Here is a 20,946-nt window from a genome sequence, read left to right as displayed (position 1 = left end):
GTAGTGAAATTTGACTACTAGCAAACAGGCATCCTGCAGTCCGTGGAGGACACCGGCAAATTGAAGACTTACGGAGGAATTTTTTTACCAGCCAAAGAACACGCACACACAAGAGAGAATCACAGAGGACTACGGTTTTTACTAGTCCTTGTCCTGTGTGGTTCTCTCTTGTGTATGCGTCTTTTTTTGGCTGGTAAAAAAATTCTTCCATAAGTCTCAAATTTGCCTGTGTCCTCCACAAACCGCAGGATCCCTGTCCACTAATAGTCAAATTTTTCAAGTCCACCTGGCTCGGACTTCTACTGTCCTTCTCAAACTCTTGGAATCCTCTTGCCCTAGCAGATCATCAGCTGTTGCTTGTATTACTTTCATTTTAGTACTACACCTCCAGGGCAAGCTGATGAATTCTGTGCTTTCAAGAGGATTGTATGACATACAAGTGGCTTGAAGCATCATGAATAGGTGTAAATATTAGCTACGGAATTTCCTATGCCACGACAGCTGCAGCCAGCTATCATTTAGAGCAGCAGCAAAATGGACTTCATTTTTAAAGAGGTGAAGTGCTCAGCATTTTGTCTCAAACATGAGTGCTAAGGAAAGACTTTTTATGTTGCATGAAAAGAAATTACATGCACACTGGACTTTGCAAGAATGCCCCATGGACATTACAAAACCCTGCCATCCTTGCTTTATATTTGCCAGCTAACAAAATACAGAAACCTACGAATACTTTGCTTGATAAAGACAACTAGAAGTGCGTGATGAGAGGCTAGTTGGTAAGGCATTCTGAAGACAAACTACGGAAGAGACAGGACACAGAAAAGATGCAGTCAAGACCTCGCACGGTTGGAAGAAGGTGGGAGGGAAATTCGGTGTCAACGTGTTCTTTCCCGCCGCATGTAAACTGTCTCGTTCATGCCGATTAACAAACAATAACCTGCCAAGGAAAGTAGGGTGCGCAGTCAACCACAGACCTAAGTTTGTAGCCTGCAAGAAGGGAGTTATCTACGAGATCCCATTCAGCTGTGGTTCTGTATATGTAGGGCAGACGGGGATCTGCATAAATAAACGCCTTCAATAGCACAACAACTCTTTGAGCCAGCACGGTCGGCAGCATTTAGCAAGGCACTGCCAGTCTTGTAAGATGAATGACAAGAAGAAAAAAGTAATCTGTACGCCGCTTTTCAAGCAAACGAAGATTATAGGCTGCACGAAGGACGGGAAGGCACGCAAGATTTTTGAAGCCTGGCAAACTGCTAGATACGATGCGGAAAAAAGTGTTAGCGAAGCATCAATTCACCCGTATCAGAAAGAACTTGACAATTTGGGTTGATAATATAGGGTGCTTTTGCTTTTGGCGTTATGTTTGGTTGCGCATGGGTAGCTCTTGAAGGAAGGTCGTTTTGTTCAATAAATCAGTTGTCTACGCTCGTCCTGTCTGCATCTTTTCTGTGTCCTGCCAACTGCGTAGTTTTGTCTTCAGAATGATAAAGACAAGCTGCCAGGAACTCATTTCAGCTCAGTAATTTTCGCTCAAGCCAAACTTAACTACATCAGTATCTTAATATATTAGGCAAAAGTAATATCAGTGAAGATTTGCAGAGTATTCCAGTAAATCAGTGCCTCATACAGAAGGTTATGGAAACAAATACAAGCTTATGAGCGTCGCATGTACATGAGCTTGCCCAATCTATGCACATAACAGAGAAGTTTGCCTTTAAAGATATTTACCACTGCAGGTTACAAGAACTCTGCATAGATAAGGCAATAAATAATGTCAGAGTAGTTGAATACAGAATTTAGTAACCAGGCCATAGCTCTCAGAGATTCAAATATTTGTGCAAAATACTATACGGTAGACACAACTAGGAAAGCTATAAAGAGAAAGTTCTGTAATGAAATAAAGAGCAAGATTATGCCGGAATTTAAAAACATTGACCTGCTACTCAGCTTGGGCAAGAACAAAAGAGGGAAATTCGAAAGGAAACAGGCACGAAAAATTGTTAAGGTTTGGAAAGTCATTATAAATTTACACATATTTTCAGAAATAATGTAGCCATTAATTTTGCTTGGTTTTATGGGGTTTAACATCAGAAAGCAGCGCAGGCTATGCGGGCACCTAACAGAAGGACTCTTGATAACTTGACCCCCAAGTTTTTTAGTGTGCTGCCATCGCACATTACCTGGGCCTCTAGCATTTCATCTCTATCATAATGCGGCCATCATGGCTTGAATCGAACCTGTATCTTTGGGGTCAGTAGTCGAGCACCACAACCACTCAGCCACCACGGCGGCGCCCATTAGTTTTGACATGCATCAAAGTGGCGACTAACGGGGTCGACAAAGTTCACTTCAGACAGTGTGTGCTTTGATGAGAAGGATTTAGAGTTTTGTCTAGTCTATCAATGCCACCTAATGAGATTTAAAAATTCATGAAGAGTATATGCTGCTTATAGCAGGCTAAGGGACCTAAAACAAAGTAAGATGTTCATAAATTAGGCAACAGCCTGCTGTCAGTGACCACTCCCCTACCCAAAAAGGACAGTTAGGTTTCAAAAAAGCATGCCCTGCCCTCGTCTATCATGATTTCAGCAGAGATTTTAATTCGCATTTTTTAGCAACCACTGCAGTTTTCTCGCCATCTCTTACCATTAACCCTATGATTTTTCTTTCAGTGGTTCACTGCACTGTTCTGAATTTTAAGCCTTTTATAGTGTAAAACACTTTGCCTGGCAGCTTTGCAGAGGCAAAGAAGTTCAAATTTTTATTTTTGAGCATACTGCAAGGTGCTGTTGATAACTTCTGCATGATGTCCTATAGTATAACACCCCATTCTTATTCTCTCAACCATTTCTCTCACATGCTCTATACTTGTGTATGACCTGGCTCAGATGTACTCCATTATCACTTCCAGTACCTCACTGCCCATCATAAAAACTTCATCCCTTTTCAGATTGGTGAACATCCCTTTAGCTTTCTTCATTTCTACGCTAAGTATTTATGTCCTCAATCATGAACTACCATTTCTCACCGCTTATGCTATGGCAATCAATAACACGAAATTGAATGTACTAAACATCATAAGTCTGCGTTTCCCAAATCAAAGCGCTGCCAGACAAAGAGGGTCACCTCATCCAGCATCATCACATCCCATTCACCGTAGGTGCGTTCTGCAAAGTAAAACAACCATTGATTTCAGGCCACTGCTGCCAAAATTCCCTTGTGGCTAGATTCACACGCTAGGATATAAGAATTCGCTTTCTGAAATCATCATCACGAACATACTTACTAAGCCTTCTCGTCACGGAAGGAGACTGGCAATGGCTGCACTTTAAGGATGTGGTGTTTATCCCTCATCAGTGTCGGCTCGTGAACACATGCAGTGCGGTACATTACTCTCGCTGCTCGACATAGAGATAAAGCACAGTGAGGCTGCTCAGCTTGTTGTCTCATCGGGGACAAGTTTTTGCTTGCCAGCGATCTGCCAAGACCTTGCTGGGCAACTGCCCAGTCTCGTCGGCGTCACTCGTTAGAAAGCCTTTTACACCACTGAACACTTGGCCATCGTTAGTGCGGCTTTAGTAAGTATAGACTGACCACAGAGGGTTTCCAAGCGTAACAGACTGGTGCAATGCCAACAGGTTCAGCCAACTATCCCACCAGTCCCTATTCACATTGTCAGCAAGCACTGAGTGTTGACAGGTGATTTCGACGATCTTCCAACCCAGAAGGGTTAAAGCGGCTCCTAGGCCAGTATTTAAAATCATATGTTCCGCTCAGCACCGATGACTGAAACTTGCTAGAATGTATCTGCTTATGGCCGGTAAAGAAATTAAAACTGCTAGTGTTTAAACTTTGTGCCTCTAACCCTTTAAACAACAGCAAGACCACATCTGGTTAGGCTGAGCAGAGATGTACAGAGAAGAGATAAACAATACCAAACTAAAAAACTGGGTGCATTCCAAAAGATGATGACCCTGCCGTGGTGGCTCAGTGGTTACAGCGCTCGGCTGCTCGCCTGAAAGACGCGGGTTCGATCCCGACCGCGGCGGCTGAATTTCGATGATGAGGAAATTCTAGACGCCCGTGTGCTGTGCGATGTCAGTGCACGCTAAAGAACCCCAGGTGGTCTAAATTGCCGCAGCCCTTCACTACAGCGTCCCTCATAGCCCGAGTTGCTTTGGGACGTTAAACCCTAATAAACCAAACCACAAGAAGATGAATGCATCAATAGGTGGCCGACCGAGGGCTAAATGAGATTAGGACATCTGTGGAGAAAGGGTGACAGCAGCTGGCAAAGGACAAGGTTACCTGCAGATGAACGGGGGAAGCATTTTCCTGCACCTATTTTGACGGCAGGTTCACACGACAAACAAAATCAACTCGAGGAGCGGGGGGGGTGTACATCATGCGACTGAATGTCAATGGCCAGTGAAAATGGCACCAGAACTGTGGAGCGCACATGGGGAAAATGAGACGCATTTTTCGTGAACTTTGAGTGGTAGTCTACTGCACTTTTAAGGTGGCGGTCCCACTGCCGCCATCTTGCGAGTAGTTCAGTTTCTGCCACCAGGCTACGACACTGATCCATCACTGAGAGAGTGTCTACCCGCCTTGCCCCCGAGCGACCTGAGACTGGTTTTGGTTGAGATGTTGAGATATGTGTCCGGTCCTTTCTTGACCCGCGCTGCATGAAGGCTTTTCTTTTGTTGCTCTGCCTGCCTTCAGAGGATTACAAACAAACCATGGCAAACCCGGCTGCTAGTCCCCCTCGTGCGTGGGGGGAGGTGCCGGCTGGAGTGGTTTCGCATGCTGCTTCCTCTGCCTGTCCCTTGCCAAAGCCAAAGCGAGTGGGGCTTCCTTTCTGCAGTCTATGGTTCCAAAAGGGTGAAGGGACAAATTTGGAGAGCCGGGACAAAGAGGGTACCGTCTTTGTCCAAACAGCGTCAGAGGTGGGGTGATCCTTGTTCGGGATAAGGATGCCCAGCACGGGAACAAAGGACCGTTTCTTTCCCTCTCTTGTTTAGCCTTGGCTGAGTAGCCACAGAAAGCTGTACCGTTGACGTTACTATCTGGAGGGCTTCCTTTGAGGGTATGTGCCGTTTTGTTCTTGAGTTTTACCCGACTACATATTTTCCTGTTTTCAATGCCGTGACATATATTAGTGGGAGCAAAGAAAAAGAAAAAAATAATGCAGCCCAGTCCCCACCGCAATAGGCACAACGTCGATACAGAGGAAACTTGGGAGAGCTAGTGATAATTGTCGACATAATTGCACAGCGTAAATTACTAAGTAAGCGAAAAGAGAAAGCGAACGCCAAACATAAGAAAAGTGCGATATCAAGCAAATTATTTATGTTTATGTCCCATGTATATATTTCTTACGTTTTTGTTTTTTTCTTTCAATGAACCTTATAGTTGAAATCGATGCCTTTCTTGTGTCCTTCCTTCAGCCCTCGTCTTTTGCGCGTGCAATCACTTCGTCACTGTTTACGCATAGTAATATTAGTAGTACTCAGAACACTCCTGCTGTACAGTGTAACCTACCAACCCTAGCGCTCAAAAAAATATATTTTTTATCAAATAATATTACATATATGATTTCAAAACTATAACAAAGACAGCTATACAATTTAGTCAACGCTCGGCAGATGCCTGTCCAACCTTATAAACTATGGTTGGTAAAGAAAATGGTAGAGAGAAGTGGGCAATTGTCAATTTCTGTTTACCCTTGAGATGAACCGACATTGCGCAAGAGACGTGAATTTGCTGTTGAGAGGGTTAGCACCGTAGGGTGTTAGAATGTGTTCACCTCAGAAGAAATTATTCGTCGTACATGCGGCGGCACCTTGCAACTAATTCCGATCAACTTAGACAGAATTTTGCCAATGTTCACAAAAATGCAGTACAGATGCATACCATTGACGAGGCGGACTCAGACTAAACATTGTACGAAGAAAAGAGGGGGGGAGGTGTGCAGGAACGCTGCCAAAAAAAAAGGGTCGGCTACAAAGCGATAGTTCTGTAGGCACTTAGGGCGACCACCTCTCTTCTCTCGTTTGGACCCTCAACTGCGTGCTCTTATTCATGTTAGACATATGTCTTTCTTCCATCCAGTTTGCATCATGAGGTTGCTTATTCCCTCCAGAATTTTCCATCACGTGCAGAAATGTATATCTTACTCGCCTTGCGTCGATTTTTCCCGATTTGGTTTGAATCAAACCTGGAAAAAGCGCGCGCGTGTGTTTGTGTGTGTGTGTGCGTGTGTGTGTGTGTGCGTGTGTGTCCGCGCGCGCGTACCTGGAAACTGAAGGAACAGCAGCTATTTTCACACCGTCTATTGTCAGGCAACTATAGCCTCGTTTACATGATCCCGACTTCGGCGGGTCGAGCCAGGAGATCGAGTTGAGCAAGGTCAGCCCAACTGGACGACTGCGTGTTTACATGAACTCAATTTAGGGAGTTGAGACCGGTTCAACAGCAGCGGCACCAAGCGTCGAGCGGCGCAGCGAGAAAGGGCAGTGGCAGCCGGGAAGATTGCGGCATGCACGGCTGTCTCGGAGGCCCTACGGCTCAAGTGAATCACAGGTTCGCATTTAGCACGTCCCCTTCCACTAGCCCGACTCCGACTCCATCCGGTTTACATGCTATCTGTTGGGGTCGAGTGAGTCAACCCACCAGCTGCAGCGGAGATGACTGGACTCGCTCCCCCTGCGCCCCCGGACCGGACTCTAAGGTGTTTACATGAACCCAGTAACCGGTTTTCAGCTCAAATCCTCAACTCAACCCCGTCGTGTAAACACCGCTTCTAAATGCTTGTAATCATTTTGAGAGAATTCCTTTTCGTGCGGCGCTAGTCTACCCCTCCCCCCCCCCCCCTGCAGGAGGGGCGCGCACCCCTTGGCTCAGCTTGAAAAGGAAGGGGACGGTCCTTTGCGGCAGCCAGTTGTAGAAGAGGGGACTTCTCAGCACTACAGTCGGTTACAACTAGATAACGAAGCGGCACATGCAACTCAGAGGGAGCCCTCCAGCCAGTCACGTCGATTTCTGTGGCTGAGCATGCAGCCAAGTCTGCAAAAGAGAGGGGAGGAGACGGCGGTTTGTCCCCGCGTCGCCGAGAGTGGAATGTCCTTTGTTCGGGATAAGGCTAAAAAAATAATAACGCAAACAGAAAGGCAAAGATTTTGCGGCCCCGGCATCTGCCATCGTCCCTAGGAGCACCTGACCTGGGGCAGCAGAAAGGAAAGGGATAACGATCTGACAGGTAAGAGAGAAATAAAAGTATGAAAAGACAGGGAAAATGAAGAAGGTACTAGTAGGTGTGGTGCTCCCGTTTATTGTCTCAGCTGCACTGGCCACTGCAGGGGGGTTGGGGCTCACCTTTCGCATATGTCCACGCGAGAGCGTCTTTTGCGCGAAAGCGCTGAATGTTACAGGTGGGGTCATGTTCGGCATCAGACGGTCGTGGCGGCTTCAGTCTCCACCGGTGCTGTCGCGGCGCACAGGTGGGGACCGAACAGAAAACTGTTCGGTCGACGCGCTTGGCTGGGCGGTCTCCTTTGATGGGCATGCGCTGCTTCGTCCTTGAGTTGTACCCGACTTGTATGCCACATGGATTCATTTCAGCGGTGGAACATGGCGCCCTCTGAACCACGGCATTCGTTTCAAAGAAGTGCGAGTCTAGTTCAGGAAAACTGCACCTGCTCCATGGTTAGTGCTGAAATATTGCAGCTGCAGCCGCCATGGAAGCAGATGATGGTTTGCGGGTTGTGATAAACGGCGGAGACTCAAGTAACTTTCACTAGTGGACAAACTAGAACGCTGCTCGAGTTCTCCAAAGAAACGGATCGAGGCTGGTTCATGGCAACGTGTTATTGTGATGTGCTGTTTGAACATTTGTTCATGAGATACGAGATGTAGGCTGTAAACAGCTGGCTGCAATTCATTGGCATCGCAAAGGCTAGCGACGACCAGGCCTGCACTCGATCAACCGTTTTGGAAGCAGACAGCGCCAAACCGCGCTCAAAGTGCCGGAACTAGCGGTACACAGCCGCGGCACCGCCGCTGCCGCAGAACTTTGCCGAACTGGTGCAGTGAGTGCAGGCGAATCAAGCGCTCTCCAACTTCCTCTCCACAGCGCTTGCCGGAGCTACGAACAACCGGCAGCACGAAGCGAAAGCCTGTCTCTTTCCCTTTCCTGTCGCTTTAGCAATGCCAAAGCTGTCCTCGAAAAATAATACGACGCCCAAAATGCGTTTAGTAGCGTCAGGTGAAAAAAAATTGCTTACATGTCAAACGCGACAGTCTTTTCTCCGCGCACCCTCCTCGCGCATGCGCAGTAACGCGCGGCGCAACTGTCATAAACACGGCTCTGGCTAAAGGTCACGCGTCGGAGAGAAGCGCACGCTGGCGGCGCTGGCAGCGAGGAGCTCGCACCGGCTGTGGCGAGGAGGCGACGCACCTGCGCCTCTTGTGACGTCACGCGGTTCTCGCGCATGCGCATAACCGGCGGCGCACACCCTCGCAAAATTCGGCTCTGACCCGCGTAGTGTAGCTTTATGCTACAAAACAACCCAGCAAAGCAATATGGCGGAAATCTGCTGTGAAGTTCGACACACATATAGTGAACTAGAAGACACACACTACAGAGGGCAAAGTGGAGAGAAACGTGCAAACATCGCAGATATCATTCCCTCTCGTTAACACCTCCCGATTTTAAATGTTTAACAGCACCACACTCGTTATTTTTTTGAACTGTGATTATGTAGTACACGTGCATTGGTGTAGAGGGCGCAGCTTGCTACATTTGTCCACATTTATCGCATGTCGCTGCGTTATTGCTGTTATTGTTTGTATTTTGTGGACTGTCGTTGGTAATTGTTACAAGTTGATTAAGAGAATGAGAGACCAACATTTTAAGAGTATATCTGCCAGAAAAAAAAAGCCGCGGAATGTTTCAAGAGCTTGTGCCCTTAGTAAGGAGAACAAGAAAGATAGCTAAAATCAACTAGACATTGCACATTCCCCAGAAGCCGCAGAGTAAAGGCGATGCTTAGCCACGTAGAGAGAAGTATTAAGTTTCTTCACCTAAAATCCCAGAACTGCCACGTACTGGTTACCTGAACAGTATAGTATTCTGTCTTTAACTATTTCGAAGAAACGCTAACTTTATCCGGACTAACTTTTAAACTAAACAAGGCAGATGAATGATATTTTCAGAAAGGAAGAGAAATAGACGATCTCAAACTGTGCAAAAAGACACCGCAGTACAATGCATATCTCAAAAGTTATTGCTAAATTATATTATTCTGTTTTCGATGCTTTTCAAACATGTGTGGCTAATAAACTAACCTATACACGTATTTCTAAATGCTTACCCACGCTTACTAGCGTCAGATCTCCAAGTATCTCGAAAGATTTTTGTCTAGGTGCAAGAGGTTTTTCACAATTTGCCATTTCCTGAGACAAGTTGAGCTCAACTGCCAGATTTCATCTTTGCGTTTCCTTTTACAGTTGAAACAAAATTGCAGCTATCGTTAAACCAAATTCATCTTTTGAAAGCAGAGAAAACTAGCTTTTCGGAGATATCTGAACCATATTTATGAAGTGAACGAACGAGGTACAGTCGACGTACAAATATCACCAAAAATGGTTCCCTCTCATAGTCAGAGTGGAACCGCCACCTTAAAGAGCAAAGCTCTCAAATATGACAACACTGGCACTTTTTGTTTTACTGGCATGAGGGTCATCCTGAGGGATGAAGTCCATATTTCTTTTCCATCCACTGTGTTAATTGCGAGCTATGTTTACCTAATAAGGGTTGGGCATCTAACATCACCTTTATATCTTTGTAGCCGTTAAAACAATACAGCGTACATTTTATAAGATGATTAACGACTTTTAGGGAGCAGCATACATTTACCCTTGTACTATTTGTTGCGACTGAATCAGTCTGACGTTGACAAAAGATCTGTAATAAGGAGTAATTACTCATTGAAATCCACTCGAGCACAGCCAAATGGCTACAAAGCAAAGCTATACAGCTTTCACAGAAACTTCGTAGTTAAAGAAAGATTCGTCCTGATCGGGGTTCCAACCCAGAACCACCGCTTCACCGGAGCAGTCGCTCTACCAATTTGTCCAACCTGGATGGCAAGCTTATGATAGGGCGAGAGCTAAGTGATCAATAACTCGAGTGGGAACTGTAATGGTCCAATGTTTTAGGACCGCTAAAACATTGGATAAACTCAGTTCCCGCTGCATGTTACAATACTGAGTGACATTTTGGTCTATACACCAGAAATACCGGTAAAGCATCATGATAGAACACAATGTTTTTTAAAGGGATAAAGGAATATGTTGGCCCTTTTAGAGGGCACATATGCATAAGAGGCAACATGTGTGAAATAGTCACTGCACCTGTGTCATAAGTTGGGTAGCAGCATCCCACCGCTGCCACCAGTTGTCATGGCTCGGGTAGCGTGGCCAGTTGTTGCATCACCAAGGGGCGGGTAGGAGCATCATTGGGGGCTCGTACAGGATGAGGTAACGGTCTGAACTTCCGAGGTTAGGGATACGAAAACAAGCGGGTTTAATGGCACTTTTTAGACACTTATTTACATAATTAAAGGCAGAAAAGCAAAAAGTCAAAATTTTAAGAGTTCATCGCGTCGAGCGTCTGGATGAGCCTATTACCCAAGGCCCAGAGCCACTGGATGAACCTATTACCCAAGGTTCAGAGCCTTCGTGCTAACTTTGGGCGCAGGTTAAATAGCCCAAGGCTCCGCCCTTTCACCAGGCGGCAATTCATCGTGACACAAAGATCGGCACTACAGAACACGGCAAACGAAGACACCTGTTGTAGATTCTACCCGTGGGAACTGGCGAGGAGGAAACGTAAGTCTGCAGCTCGTTCGCACTTCGAGGCAACTATACTGTTAGCAGCTCGGGTCCATCGAACACATGTGTGGCATGATGACGTCGCAGCCGCAGCTGCGCTGGCTTCCTCTGATTCGTTCCCGGTCTTCTCAGACGAGGAGCATCCTTTCTTCCCCTGTCGTCGGTCCTTCTAGAAGGGAAGGTCGTTGGCACCGAGCCGAGCGTGGGAAGAGCTCCGTCGACGATTTCCCAGCTAGTCATTCTTTTTGGTGGGGTCATCTTGGGGGTCAAACGACCTTTCTAAATTTCCGCTGTTGAATCCGCCACCGTTATCATCGCGGGTCTCAAGTTCGGTCGTAACAGCTTCCTCCCCCGCCAGATGAGTCTCGGCAGTAGCAGTCACCGCTGCTGCACGAAGAGACGACTTGGGCTAATTGCTCGCAGAAGTATGCCGAAGCCCTCTGCCGCTGACCCAATCTGTTTTGGGTCGTCTCTAAAACGCAAACCACATGCCCAAGCAAGCACTCAACTCTCCTCCGAGTAAACCAGTTCAAAAGAGGAATTAAATCTCGGTACTATAGCTGTTGGAGAAAAGCCCACACTGAAACCTCTCAGGACCCATGCAAGCTGAGAAAACTGAACCTGCTACTATACAGTTTCACTCAAAAACGCACGAAAAAACTTAGTAGCAATTTGGTTCTTGAAGAGCATCCCGGACTGCTTAAAAAGAACAGCTAAGTAAGTCCGCGTCCCCTCTTGCATGTACTTTAAAAAGAGCAAACATCTTCAAAATGTGCACAACAGAGCGAATAATTGCGTTGTTACAAAACCACTCAGCACTACCACTAAAAGCTGGGAACTCGTTTGCCTTCACCCCTGTCTCGTTTCTTTACAGTGAGTCAATGCAACAAGCAAAAGGCAAACACTTATTCCCCGAATTGGACATTCTTCAGCCGCGCCCTGCGCCGTCGTGGTCGGACGGCCGGTCCACAAGCAGGTGCTTCAAGAAAAGTGTGGGGTTGATTGGTTCCGCCTCCGCGCGACCTACTGCGGAATGGGCGCCTTCTCCATTTTTTTTTGTCCCTGCTTGTCGCGACCCCCTCCGACTCACGAGCTCTCTTCAGTGCCCCTTTGTGTTGCGGTCACCCTAGCACGTCGCATGCGTCACCTGTCGAAGGGCAATGCCGTATGTATACCCTCAATGGAGAAGAGCGCTTTCGCCCCGCAGGGGCAGTCAACTTCGCTTTCATTGTGCGCATCCGCCTTCGGCAAAATTTCTCTGAATTTCTTTTTCGGTCAACAGTTCTCGCGGTGCCGTCCTGAGTTGACCTGCCGGCCCTCGTATTGGCATCTACACCTGCACTAGCATTTCTCAATCGCTTGTCGCGTTCGCGATTTTTCCTGCGCAGCGATGCCACTTGCGGTTTGCTCTCTGTCCTAGGCGACGGCCCACCTGAAGAACTGTTAGCTGCTGTTTCCTCCGAACACGGTAGCTCATTTTCCTGTGGTCTGTCACTAGCCGCACTGATTTGGCTTTCGCTGAGCTGCTGTTTCCTTTGATGCAGCGCTGAGCCGCATTCTGCGCTTGCCATCGAATTGTCAATGGATGCTATGCGTCCGCCACTGCCCGTCGGAAACTCAAAACAATCAGTCTGTTTTGCACTTTCTGCAGAGCTTAATGTCTCCCTGTCCTGAAGTCGGCAGTTTGGTGCAGCGCTATTAATATTGTGGCTCACCGCAGCAATCTGAGTAGCATCGCCACTCTCAGCTAGCTCTGCGCTCTGACCTGGCGGTTTAGCGTTGCTACACGGTGAATCTCCGTGACGCTTTTTTTTCGGAAATCGGTCTTTCGGTGCGGTGGCATTGCAACTCGCTACACTCTTTCTGGCGCGGAACCTCTGCCTCAATTGCCGTAGCGGCATCTCTCCCAGGGCTAGAACCGGCTTTCTCGCTACCTTCCTTAATGCCTGCACCTTCCACCAAACTATCCCCTGTCTCTTTATTACAGCTGGCGGTGTGCAGCCCTCTTTCTTCACCTCTAAATCGACAAATGCTTCCTCTGCAGCCGCCGAGCTGGCATTTCTTTCTGGGCTTAAACCTGCCCTCTCCTTGCTCTCCTGAGCAATTTCTGTGTCCCTAGCTGGCCAAGCGGGGTCCGTAGGCTGGTCGCTGATACTCATATGGGCGCGCAGCCCGCTGCCAACACTTCCACATTTGTAGTCGGCCTCTACACGTATGCCAAAATACCTGTAAAGAGCGCTTTTCGCTGTCTCATAGTTGCCGAACTCCTCGTCGGAAAGGCGCCCTAATACTTCGCAAACCTCTCATGGGAGGATGGCCACCAACATCGTAGACCAATAACCCTGGTCTAGCTCTTCCTCTGCGCAAATGTGCTCTAAATCTGCGATGCAACCTTCGAAGCTTTCTTCTCTTCGAAAGACTCTCAATCGAGCTCTCGCTGTTTCCCATTTCAGCAACTGAACTTTACGCCTGTGCTCCTCCAGCTCTTGTTCGCGTAGTTCATCTAGCTCAACCTGTCTCTCACTACACTTCGCCTCGCGAAGTTTTCGCCTTTCTTCTTTCTCCACGCGGAGGCTTCGCTGCGGAATCGTTTCACACGTCTCGCCTGCCTCCCTGTTGAGAAGAGGTACCACTTGCTGGGGACAAGAGCCCGACCTCTTGCTCAATTCCATTTCTAACTTACTGAGCTCAGTCTTTAGCTTCAGTAATTTTGCTTCATTCTCACGTTCACGCTCACGCCTCTTTTCCTCTTTTTCCCGCTCTTCCTGCTGTCTGAGCTGCTGTTCCTTTTTTTTGTTCGATGCGGCTCCACGCTTCACTGAGCTCGTCATCATCTGCCCCCAAATCCGTAATTGCCTGAATGATCACGGGTTTTCGTGCCAAACCCCTCGTATTAATCCCCAATTCCTCACATAACAGCAAAAGGTCCGGCTTCTGCAGTTTCTGTAGGTCCATGATAGTTGTGAGTCTGAGCTATTTCCAAAACAACTATGCAAAAATACCAAACCTCTAGGATTTAAGCACAGGTGTTTACCAGTTCTAAATTTTAACACTCTTTTAGAACCTGGTCCACATCAGAGGAAAAGCCAAGCACTCACCCACACACGTGATCATGTCCCAAGACAGCTGCACTCTTGCTGGCCGACCGTTGTTGTCGCTTGTGGCTTCAGATTCCCATCGTTGATCCACAGATGTTGGGTCCTCGTATCCCAACGCTGCCAACCAGTTGTTATATCTCGTGTAGCATGGCCAGTTGTTTGCATAACCAAGGGGGCTCGTCCGGGATGAGGAAACGGTCTGAAGCTTCGAAGGTTGGGGATACGGGAACAAGCAGGTTTAATGGTACTTTTTTAGACACTTATTTACATACTGAAGAAAAGGCAGAAAAGTAAGGAAACAAAAATTAAGAGTTCAATGCGTCGAGCGACTGGATGAGCCTGTTACCCAAGGCCCAGAGCCACTGATGAACCTATTACCCAAGGTTGAGAGCCTCTGGATGAACCTGTTACCCAAGGTTCAGAGCCTTCGTGCTCACTTTGGGCTCAGGTTAAATAGCCAAAGGCTCCGCCCTTTCACCAGGCGGCAATTCATAGCGACACAAAGATCGGCACTACACAACACAGAAAACGAAGACACCTGTTGTAGAGTCCACGCGTGGGAACTGGCGAGGAGGAAACGTAAGTCTGCAGCTTTTTCGCACTGAGATGCAACCATACTGTCAGCAGCTCGTGACCATCGAACACAGGTGTGGCAAGATGGCGCCGCGGCCGCAGCTGCGCTGGCTTCCTCTGATTCGTTCCGGGTCTTCTCAGACGAGGTGAATTCCTTTCTTCCTTTGTCGTATCGTCGGTCGCTTCTAGAAGGGAAGGTCGTTGGCACTGAGCCGAGCGTGGGAAGAGCTCCTTCGACCATTTCCCAGCTAGTCATTCCTTTTGGTGGGGTCATCTTGGGGGTCAAACGACCTTTCGAAATTTCCGCTGTTTTAATCCGCCACCGTTATCATCGCGGGTCTGAAGTTGGGTCGTGACAGCCCTTAGCCTTTTTTCGCATGCGGTAGTGGATACAGTACGTTATATGGCGAGACGCTCACGTCACAGCATACAAGAGGACAGTGACCTTCGGTGCGCCATTCGCCACGCTCACGGTGACTGGCATGCAGACGCTCGCGTGGCTGGCACCTTGCCGCCACCACAAACATGCACCCATTCACAGGCACCGCTGGCATTATCGCTGGTGCATTACAGCTTTCTGGGCTTTAAAGCCGCATTACTCTTAAGCATGGTCTTCTTTCGCTCACACTTCATGTGCAAAATGACGTGTGAGGGCGCGCGAGAGGTGTCTCTCCTCCCTGCCAATTCTCGACTCGTCTCGGGCTAGGTCTCGGGAAACGAGTTGCAAACACGAGTCGCGTTTGTGAATTAACCCTTCAAAGCAGCTTGTGGGCCAAAAAGTGTCTTCTAGGCTTTTAAGGGCATTCATTGCACCTGAGCTTCTCTTCTCCCTGCTCCTAACACACTGTGAGCAACTCGTCGGCAGCCCGTGTTGTAGCCAGCACGGTCCCAGACATTTGTCGAGCAAAACACACTGTTGCCTGTGAAATGGGACTTGTAGCTTCTAGAGGGAATGAAGGAATGGTTGTTAATCACTGCGCGATATCTTGTATGTTCTGCATCAATGCTCCGCATGCGAGGTTCGCAAATGCATGTTTGCCACGCTCGTAACATCGACGTGTTCATGCCTTTCCCCCGATACTTGCTCGAATCTTGCATTTTCAGGCTGGCGGTGTCCGGTGGGAACGAGAACCGCTGCTATGAGCCGCAACACCATACGTAGAAGAAATGCGTAGCGAACGCAGTGATGTGCCAAAAGAAAACAGTGTGAAGCGATGTCTTGCACTGCCAACCGAGCAATAAAGCCTAAACAGCCGTTATAAAGGTGTACCTGAATAGATTTATGATTTTGGCTATCTCTGATTGATTTACGCCTTGCGTAAAAACAGTGAGCACCAAAGGTTTCAGTAAGGACGCAGATCCGCTTAAAGCCCAATGGACGAGGCGGTCGACCGTGTATACTTCTCGAGACACTGCCTAGACTACTCTGAATCCAAACTTCCGCTGCGTGGAGGGCTTGACTTCCTGTCGTCATGCTGCTGCGATTTGTTGCCCACAGAAAGCTGGCGCTTCCACAGCGGGCATTTAGTGCGCCTTCCAGACAACCCAGAAGGCAACATTTCTTCGCTGGAAAGGTTACCTAAGATGGCAGCGATACAGAATAAGAACTTTGCGTAAACAACGCAACGAATGTTACGATGCACGCAGATAATTGTGCCAACGCGTAAACTAAGGGCTTCCTTTGTCTTTATTTTCGCCGTTGTTTAGGACGGTCCAAAAACTGCCCCCACCACTTTTAGCCATCGCGCGCATTTTGGCACATCCGACATGACGTTGTGGAGAGCCGCAAGCGTAAAAAAAAAGACGAAAGGCGTGAAGTGAACCGGTAGAAACAGTCAGGCCATGACGTGCAGCGATGCACGGACAGCTGTGAGGACGGCTGCGAGGGCAGGCATCAGAGCGACACCCCTCGGCGCCGAACCGCTCCGTGGCACCACTGGCGCGTCACGATCGGGTTCCGTGGGCGGTGCAATCGTGGTTGTTGTCGTTGTCTTCCTGGCGTCTTTACCAGGCTTGTCACCGGTGACCCTGCAGAGGCCCGTTGTCCCGACGCACTCCGTTTCTTCCGGGCAGAGAGAGCAGTGCGACCCGGGCCGGTACAACTCCTGGTCAGCCACGTTGCCGGCCGCCGCGTAGTTGCAAACATACATTTGTAATCGTTGCGATCTTACGTGGAGAAGTCTGAAGCTGCAGCCGACGGCATGTGAGCGTGCCCAGGCGATCTGGGTAAAATTTGTGGCTGCCTCCACCGCATCATACTTCTCCACTTTGGCCGAAGAGTACAGCATGTTCTCGTCAAACCAGTCCCGAATAACGAAGTTCCACGTGGACTACCCTTGCGGGTTCGACCAGTCGCAGAGCAAGTTCTGGCCCACCTCAGAAAAATTCACAGTGGCGCGTTCCTCGGCATGTCGTGAAAAACGGCATGTTCTAAAGTGGCGCAGCGTTCTACCAGCGCCTCGGCCACCTTGGCCAGCTGGTCCTCTCACCGCATTTCGAGCATGTTGCCCGCCGCTGGAAAGTCGGCCACATGTCCCACTGCCAGGTGGCTGCGGTAGCGGTTGTGCAGCCAGAGGATTACCTCGGTCTAATTCCCTGTTTCGATACGAACGTTATTGCACGACTCGGTGTACTTAGTGGAGCAGAGCGTGTGGCTCTTCATACTACTGTACGGCGGTCGGCACTTATTGTCCTGCTTGGCGGTGCCCAGAAGCGGCAGCAGTAGGACGAGCAGGGACAGATGATGATGATGTCCTCAGGCTGAATGGAACATACCCACGGCGGGGGATTGGCCAGGGTGCATAGCGGATACAAAGGCACTCAGGTACAGAGAATGAAGTATATTTAAATTTAAAATTTTGGCACGCAGAGCTAGAATTTGTACAAAACAAAAAATACGGAGAAAGAAAACTTGTGAATTCACATTCTAGCAGAGGAAGCTACAAGATGAAGTTATATAATCGTGAATAGAATCGAACACTGGTTTCAGGGCATATCCCTTGGCGCTTGCCCCGAAGGATAAAAGAATCGGAATAGATAGAGGAAGCCCAAGCCGAGCGAGGGGGATCTCCAAGTAAATTCTACGGAGAGCAGCGAGCCGCCGGCAGGAGAGGAAAAAATGTTCTATAGACTCAATTTCGCCACAAGACTCACAAGGGTTGGATATCGAAAGCCCCGATCGGCATAAATACATTTAGCCGCGGTATCCTGCAGCGCAAAAGGCTCATGGAGACCTCACATTGCCTCGAACTGCACATCCGCACACTCCAGGGAAATGCCAGTTGTTCAAAATCCGCTGCAGCGAGGAGAGCCTCATGGCTCAAGGTGTGAAAACGCTGGAAGCGCTGAAAGCGTGCTAGAGTCAAGTAAACAGTATTTGGGACGAAAGGGACAATAAGACCATCAAGGGCAGACTTTGCTAAAAAATCAGCCCTATCATTAGAAAGAATGCCACAGTGCCCAGGGACCCAGTGAAAGCGTACTTCTGTAACATGTGGAAGAATAAAAAATTGGAGGGAACGGCTCACAGGAGTATCACTCGAGGTTTCGAGCGCTGCCAAAACAGAAAGGTTGTCTGTGAGTATAATAACCCGAGTGATACTGCAGGGAATCCTTATTAAGGACATCTCAATGGCCAGAAACTCAGCTACAAAAATGGTGGTATAGTCAGGAGCCCGAAATGAGTAGCTCCAATCAAGAGCCCTTCAGTAAATACCAATAGCGGCCTTTTCATTTTGCTGGGAGGCATCTGTATAGACGGCAATATGGTTAGGAAAATTGTCTAGGTACTCCTCTATGAGCCCATTTAACATATTGGCGGGCAGGTTCTTAGCATTCCTTGGGAGGGTGTTGTCAAAGAAGACTGCCGTGTCAGCCCGCCTGTGGCTGACTAGTACTAAAGATCTGATTGATACAGAAATATTTGACAGCAGGGAGTTAGTGAACACCACCTGAGGGAGCTTATACCGATGCCAGGGAGTACCAAAGAAGAGAGTTGGGTTCGTTGTAAATATAGGGTTAGCCAATCCAGGAACAGGCTCCAAAGACCTTAAAAATGTCCGCACAATGATAAGCTCAAACCGGGAATTGAGATCAGGTATCCGCGCCTCCAAGTACAACACAGCATTAGCTACTTATTTAGGCAGACCTAAGCAAAGGCGCAGAGCGCGTCGCTCCATAACAAAAAGGGGTTCACGCTTGTACTTTGGGCACCCAGAAAACAGAACGGAGCCGAATTAAAGGATTGGCCGTACATAGGTCTTATAAAGAAGTACTAGAGTGTCTCGTCCCATACCGAATTTTTTGTTGCTGATCCTCACCAACCGGCCGAGGGCACGCTCACCTTTAAGCGCAATGCTTCTAATGTGTGGCCGCCAGTCTAAATGCGGGTCATATATTGTACCTAAGTATTTTGTTGAATCAACTTGCGAAATGAGGATAGAGTGATACGACAGAGAGATGTAAAGAGGGGTTGCTTGTGGGAAAACAAGGACGGCACACTTGTTGACATTTAAAGTTAAATTTATGCTGTCTAGCCAAACTTCCAGAGCATTTAAATACTCTTGCAGTAATTGGTACAGGATATGAATGTCCTTGGCAGAAGCGAAAAAAGCAATATCATCCGCATACACATAAACTTTGACGGCTGGGTGAATAGGGATATCACGCATTAGTATGTTAAACAATAACGGTGATAGAACGGAGCCTTCTGGGACACCTCTAGACTGGGCGTATGTTGTAGAAGTTAACGTACCCTTAGAACAAAAGACCGCCCTCTTCTTTAAGAACTCTCCTATCCACGCAAAGAGGTACAAAGGAGGTTGTACATTAGCCAGCTTATGAAGCAAAATGCTGTGTTCAACGCTGTCATAAGCATTTGCAATATCTAAAGTAACCAGAGCTGATGCCTCATTTTGCCTCATAGCAACCTTAATACGGCTCTCCAAGTCTATGTGCGCGGTCCAAATCGAACACCCCCGGCGGAAGCCAATCTGTGCCTCGCTAAAAGCTTGAAGACTCAGAATATGACTCGTGAGGCGGCTGAAGACTACCCGCTCTACAAGCTTAACCAAATTTGATGTGAGAGCAATCGGCCGAATATTGTCGAGATCAAAACCCTTCCCCTGCTCTTTCAGCAGTAAAATAATTTTCGCTGTTTTCCAATTTTGTGGAATCCAGGCTTTTTCCAAAGACCAGTTCACAATCTGCAAGAGGTACGGGGCAAAGTCTTGCATTAGGATTTTAAGCGTGTCAACTGTTGCTCCGTCAATGCCAGGGACAGCAGATTGCAGGAAATTAACTACAGACGCTAAATCAGATACAGATACCGTAGTGAAGTCTCCACCCAAATAAAACGGAGTTGATGGAAAGGTAGTGCGAGCACGAAAACGCACAGCAAGGCCTTGAGCTATGGACTCTAGTTTATCTTTTTCGTCCCGAGGTGGCAATACTGTAGACTGAGAGATGTGAGAAGAGGGCAGCACATGAGTACGTTCCATGAATCTATAGAGAGACTTCCGGTTGACAGGGTTAGACAGATAGGTGTTCAGGCTGGCATTGTAATCCTTAGCCTTAGATGTTGTTCTTTTAAAAGAGGTTGCAAAGAATTTGTAATTTATCCAGTTCTTTGGGCACTGGTTATGCGCTAGACTCTTCCATGCAGCTTTCCTTTGACGATAGGCTTTTTCGCAGTCGTCATTCCACCAACTGGAAGGAGTCTTATTTTCAACTCCTGACCGGACTGTAAAGACTGCTCGCCGAGAGGCATATAACACAGATTTTAATACTTGAGGGCCCCTGTCAGATTTATCGGAGGGGGCAACAGACGAGAGGGCCTCACCTAGGAGGTTCTTGAACAGTGTAGTATTTATAAATATTTGTGGCCAACCAGTCGCCCTGACTGGACTGCACGCAATAGTGAAAGTGATTGGGGAGTGGTCACTGGACGTACTGCAGTCAACTGTACACCACGAAGATACCGCTGCACCATTAACTGCTAACGTTAAATCAATAGCTGATCGAGAATTAGCCCTCATGTAAGTTATGGCACGACTATTGTAACAGCACACGCCGTTTGCTGACATCCAAGACCAAAGTAATTTCCCGCTAAAAACTGATCTGAAACCCCAAATTACATGATGTGAATTGAAGTCACAAGCTAGAACTACTCGCCTGCTGTTGCGCAGTAACGCATCGAGCTCATCCGTCCTACGGACTCCTGCGGGGAAGTAGATATTTGCCACCGTAACAGGGGCGCACTGCGGAATAATGAATTCAACGGCAAGTAGCTCACAATCTGTTCTCATAATTTTGTGAGACACTTTAGCACGGTGATACAGTTTCGTTGAGATCAGTGTTAGTAAGCCCCCACCCCTGC

The 20,946-nt window shown here is 48.0% G+C and overlaps 2 protein-coding genes across 2 annotated transcripts in view; both read left to right on the top strand.

The window, feature by feature from the left end:
• LOC149361325 (uncharacterized) overlaps positions 1-20,946 on the top strand; it is a 93,478-nt gene that overhangs the window by 56,277 nt on the left and 16,255 nt on the right. The window lies entirely within an intron of this gene.
• The window catches only part of LOC149361324 (uncharacterized), a 40,145-nt gene continuing 19,474 nt past the window's right edge, over positions 276-20,946 (top strand). The window contains exon 1 of the mRNA XM_089572659.1: positions 276-6,588. Coding sequence (XP_089428785.1) covers positions 6,545-6,588 — 44 coding nt within the window. The 5' untranslated portion in view covers positions 276-6,544. The remainder of the gene's footprint in view (positions 6,589-20,946) is intronic.

This window comes from Amblyomma mixtum, chromosome 2 (genome assembly GCF_055824585.1).
Source record: "Amblyomma mixtum isolate Tamu chromosome 2, ASM5582458v1, whole genome shotgun sequence".
NCBI classification, from domain to species: Eukaryota; Metazoa; Arthropoda; class Arachnida; order Ixodida; family Ixodidae; genus Amblyomma; species Amblyomma mixtum.
This window is presented reverse-complemented; position numbering and strand designations above follow the sequence as displayed.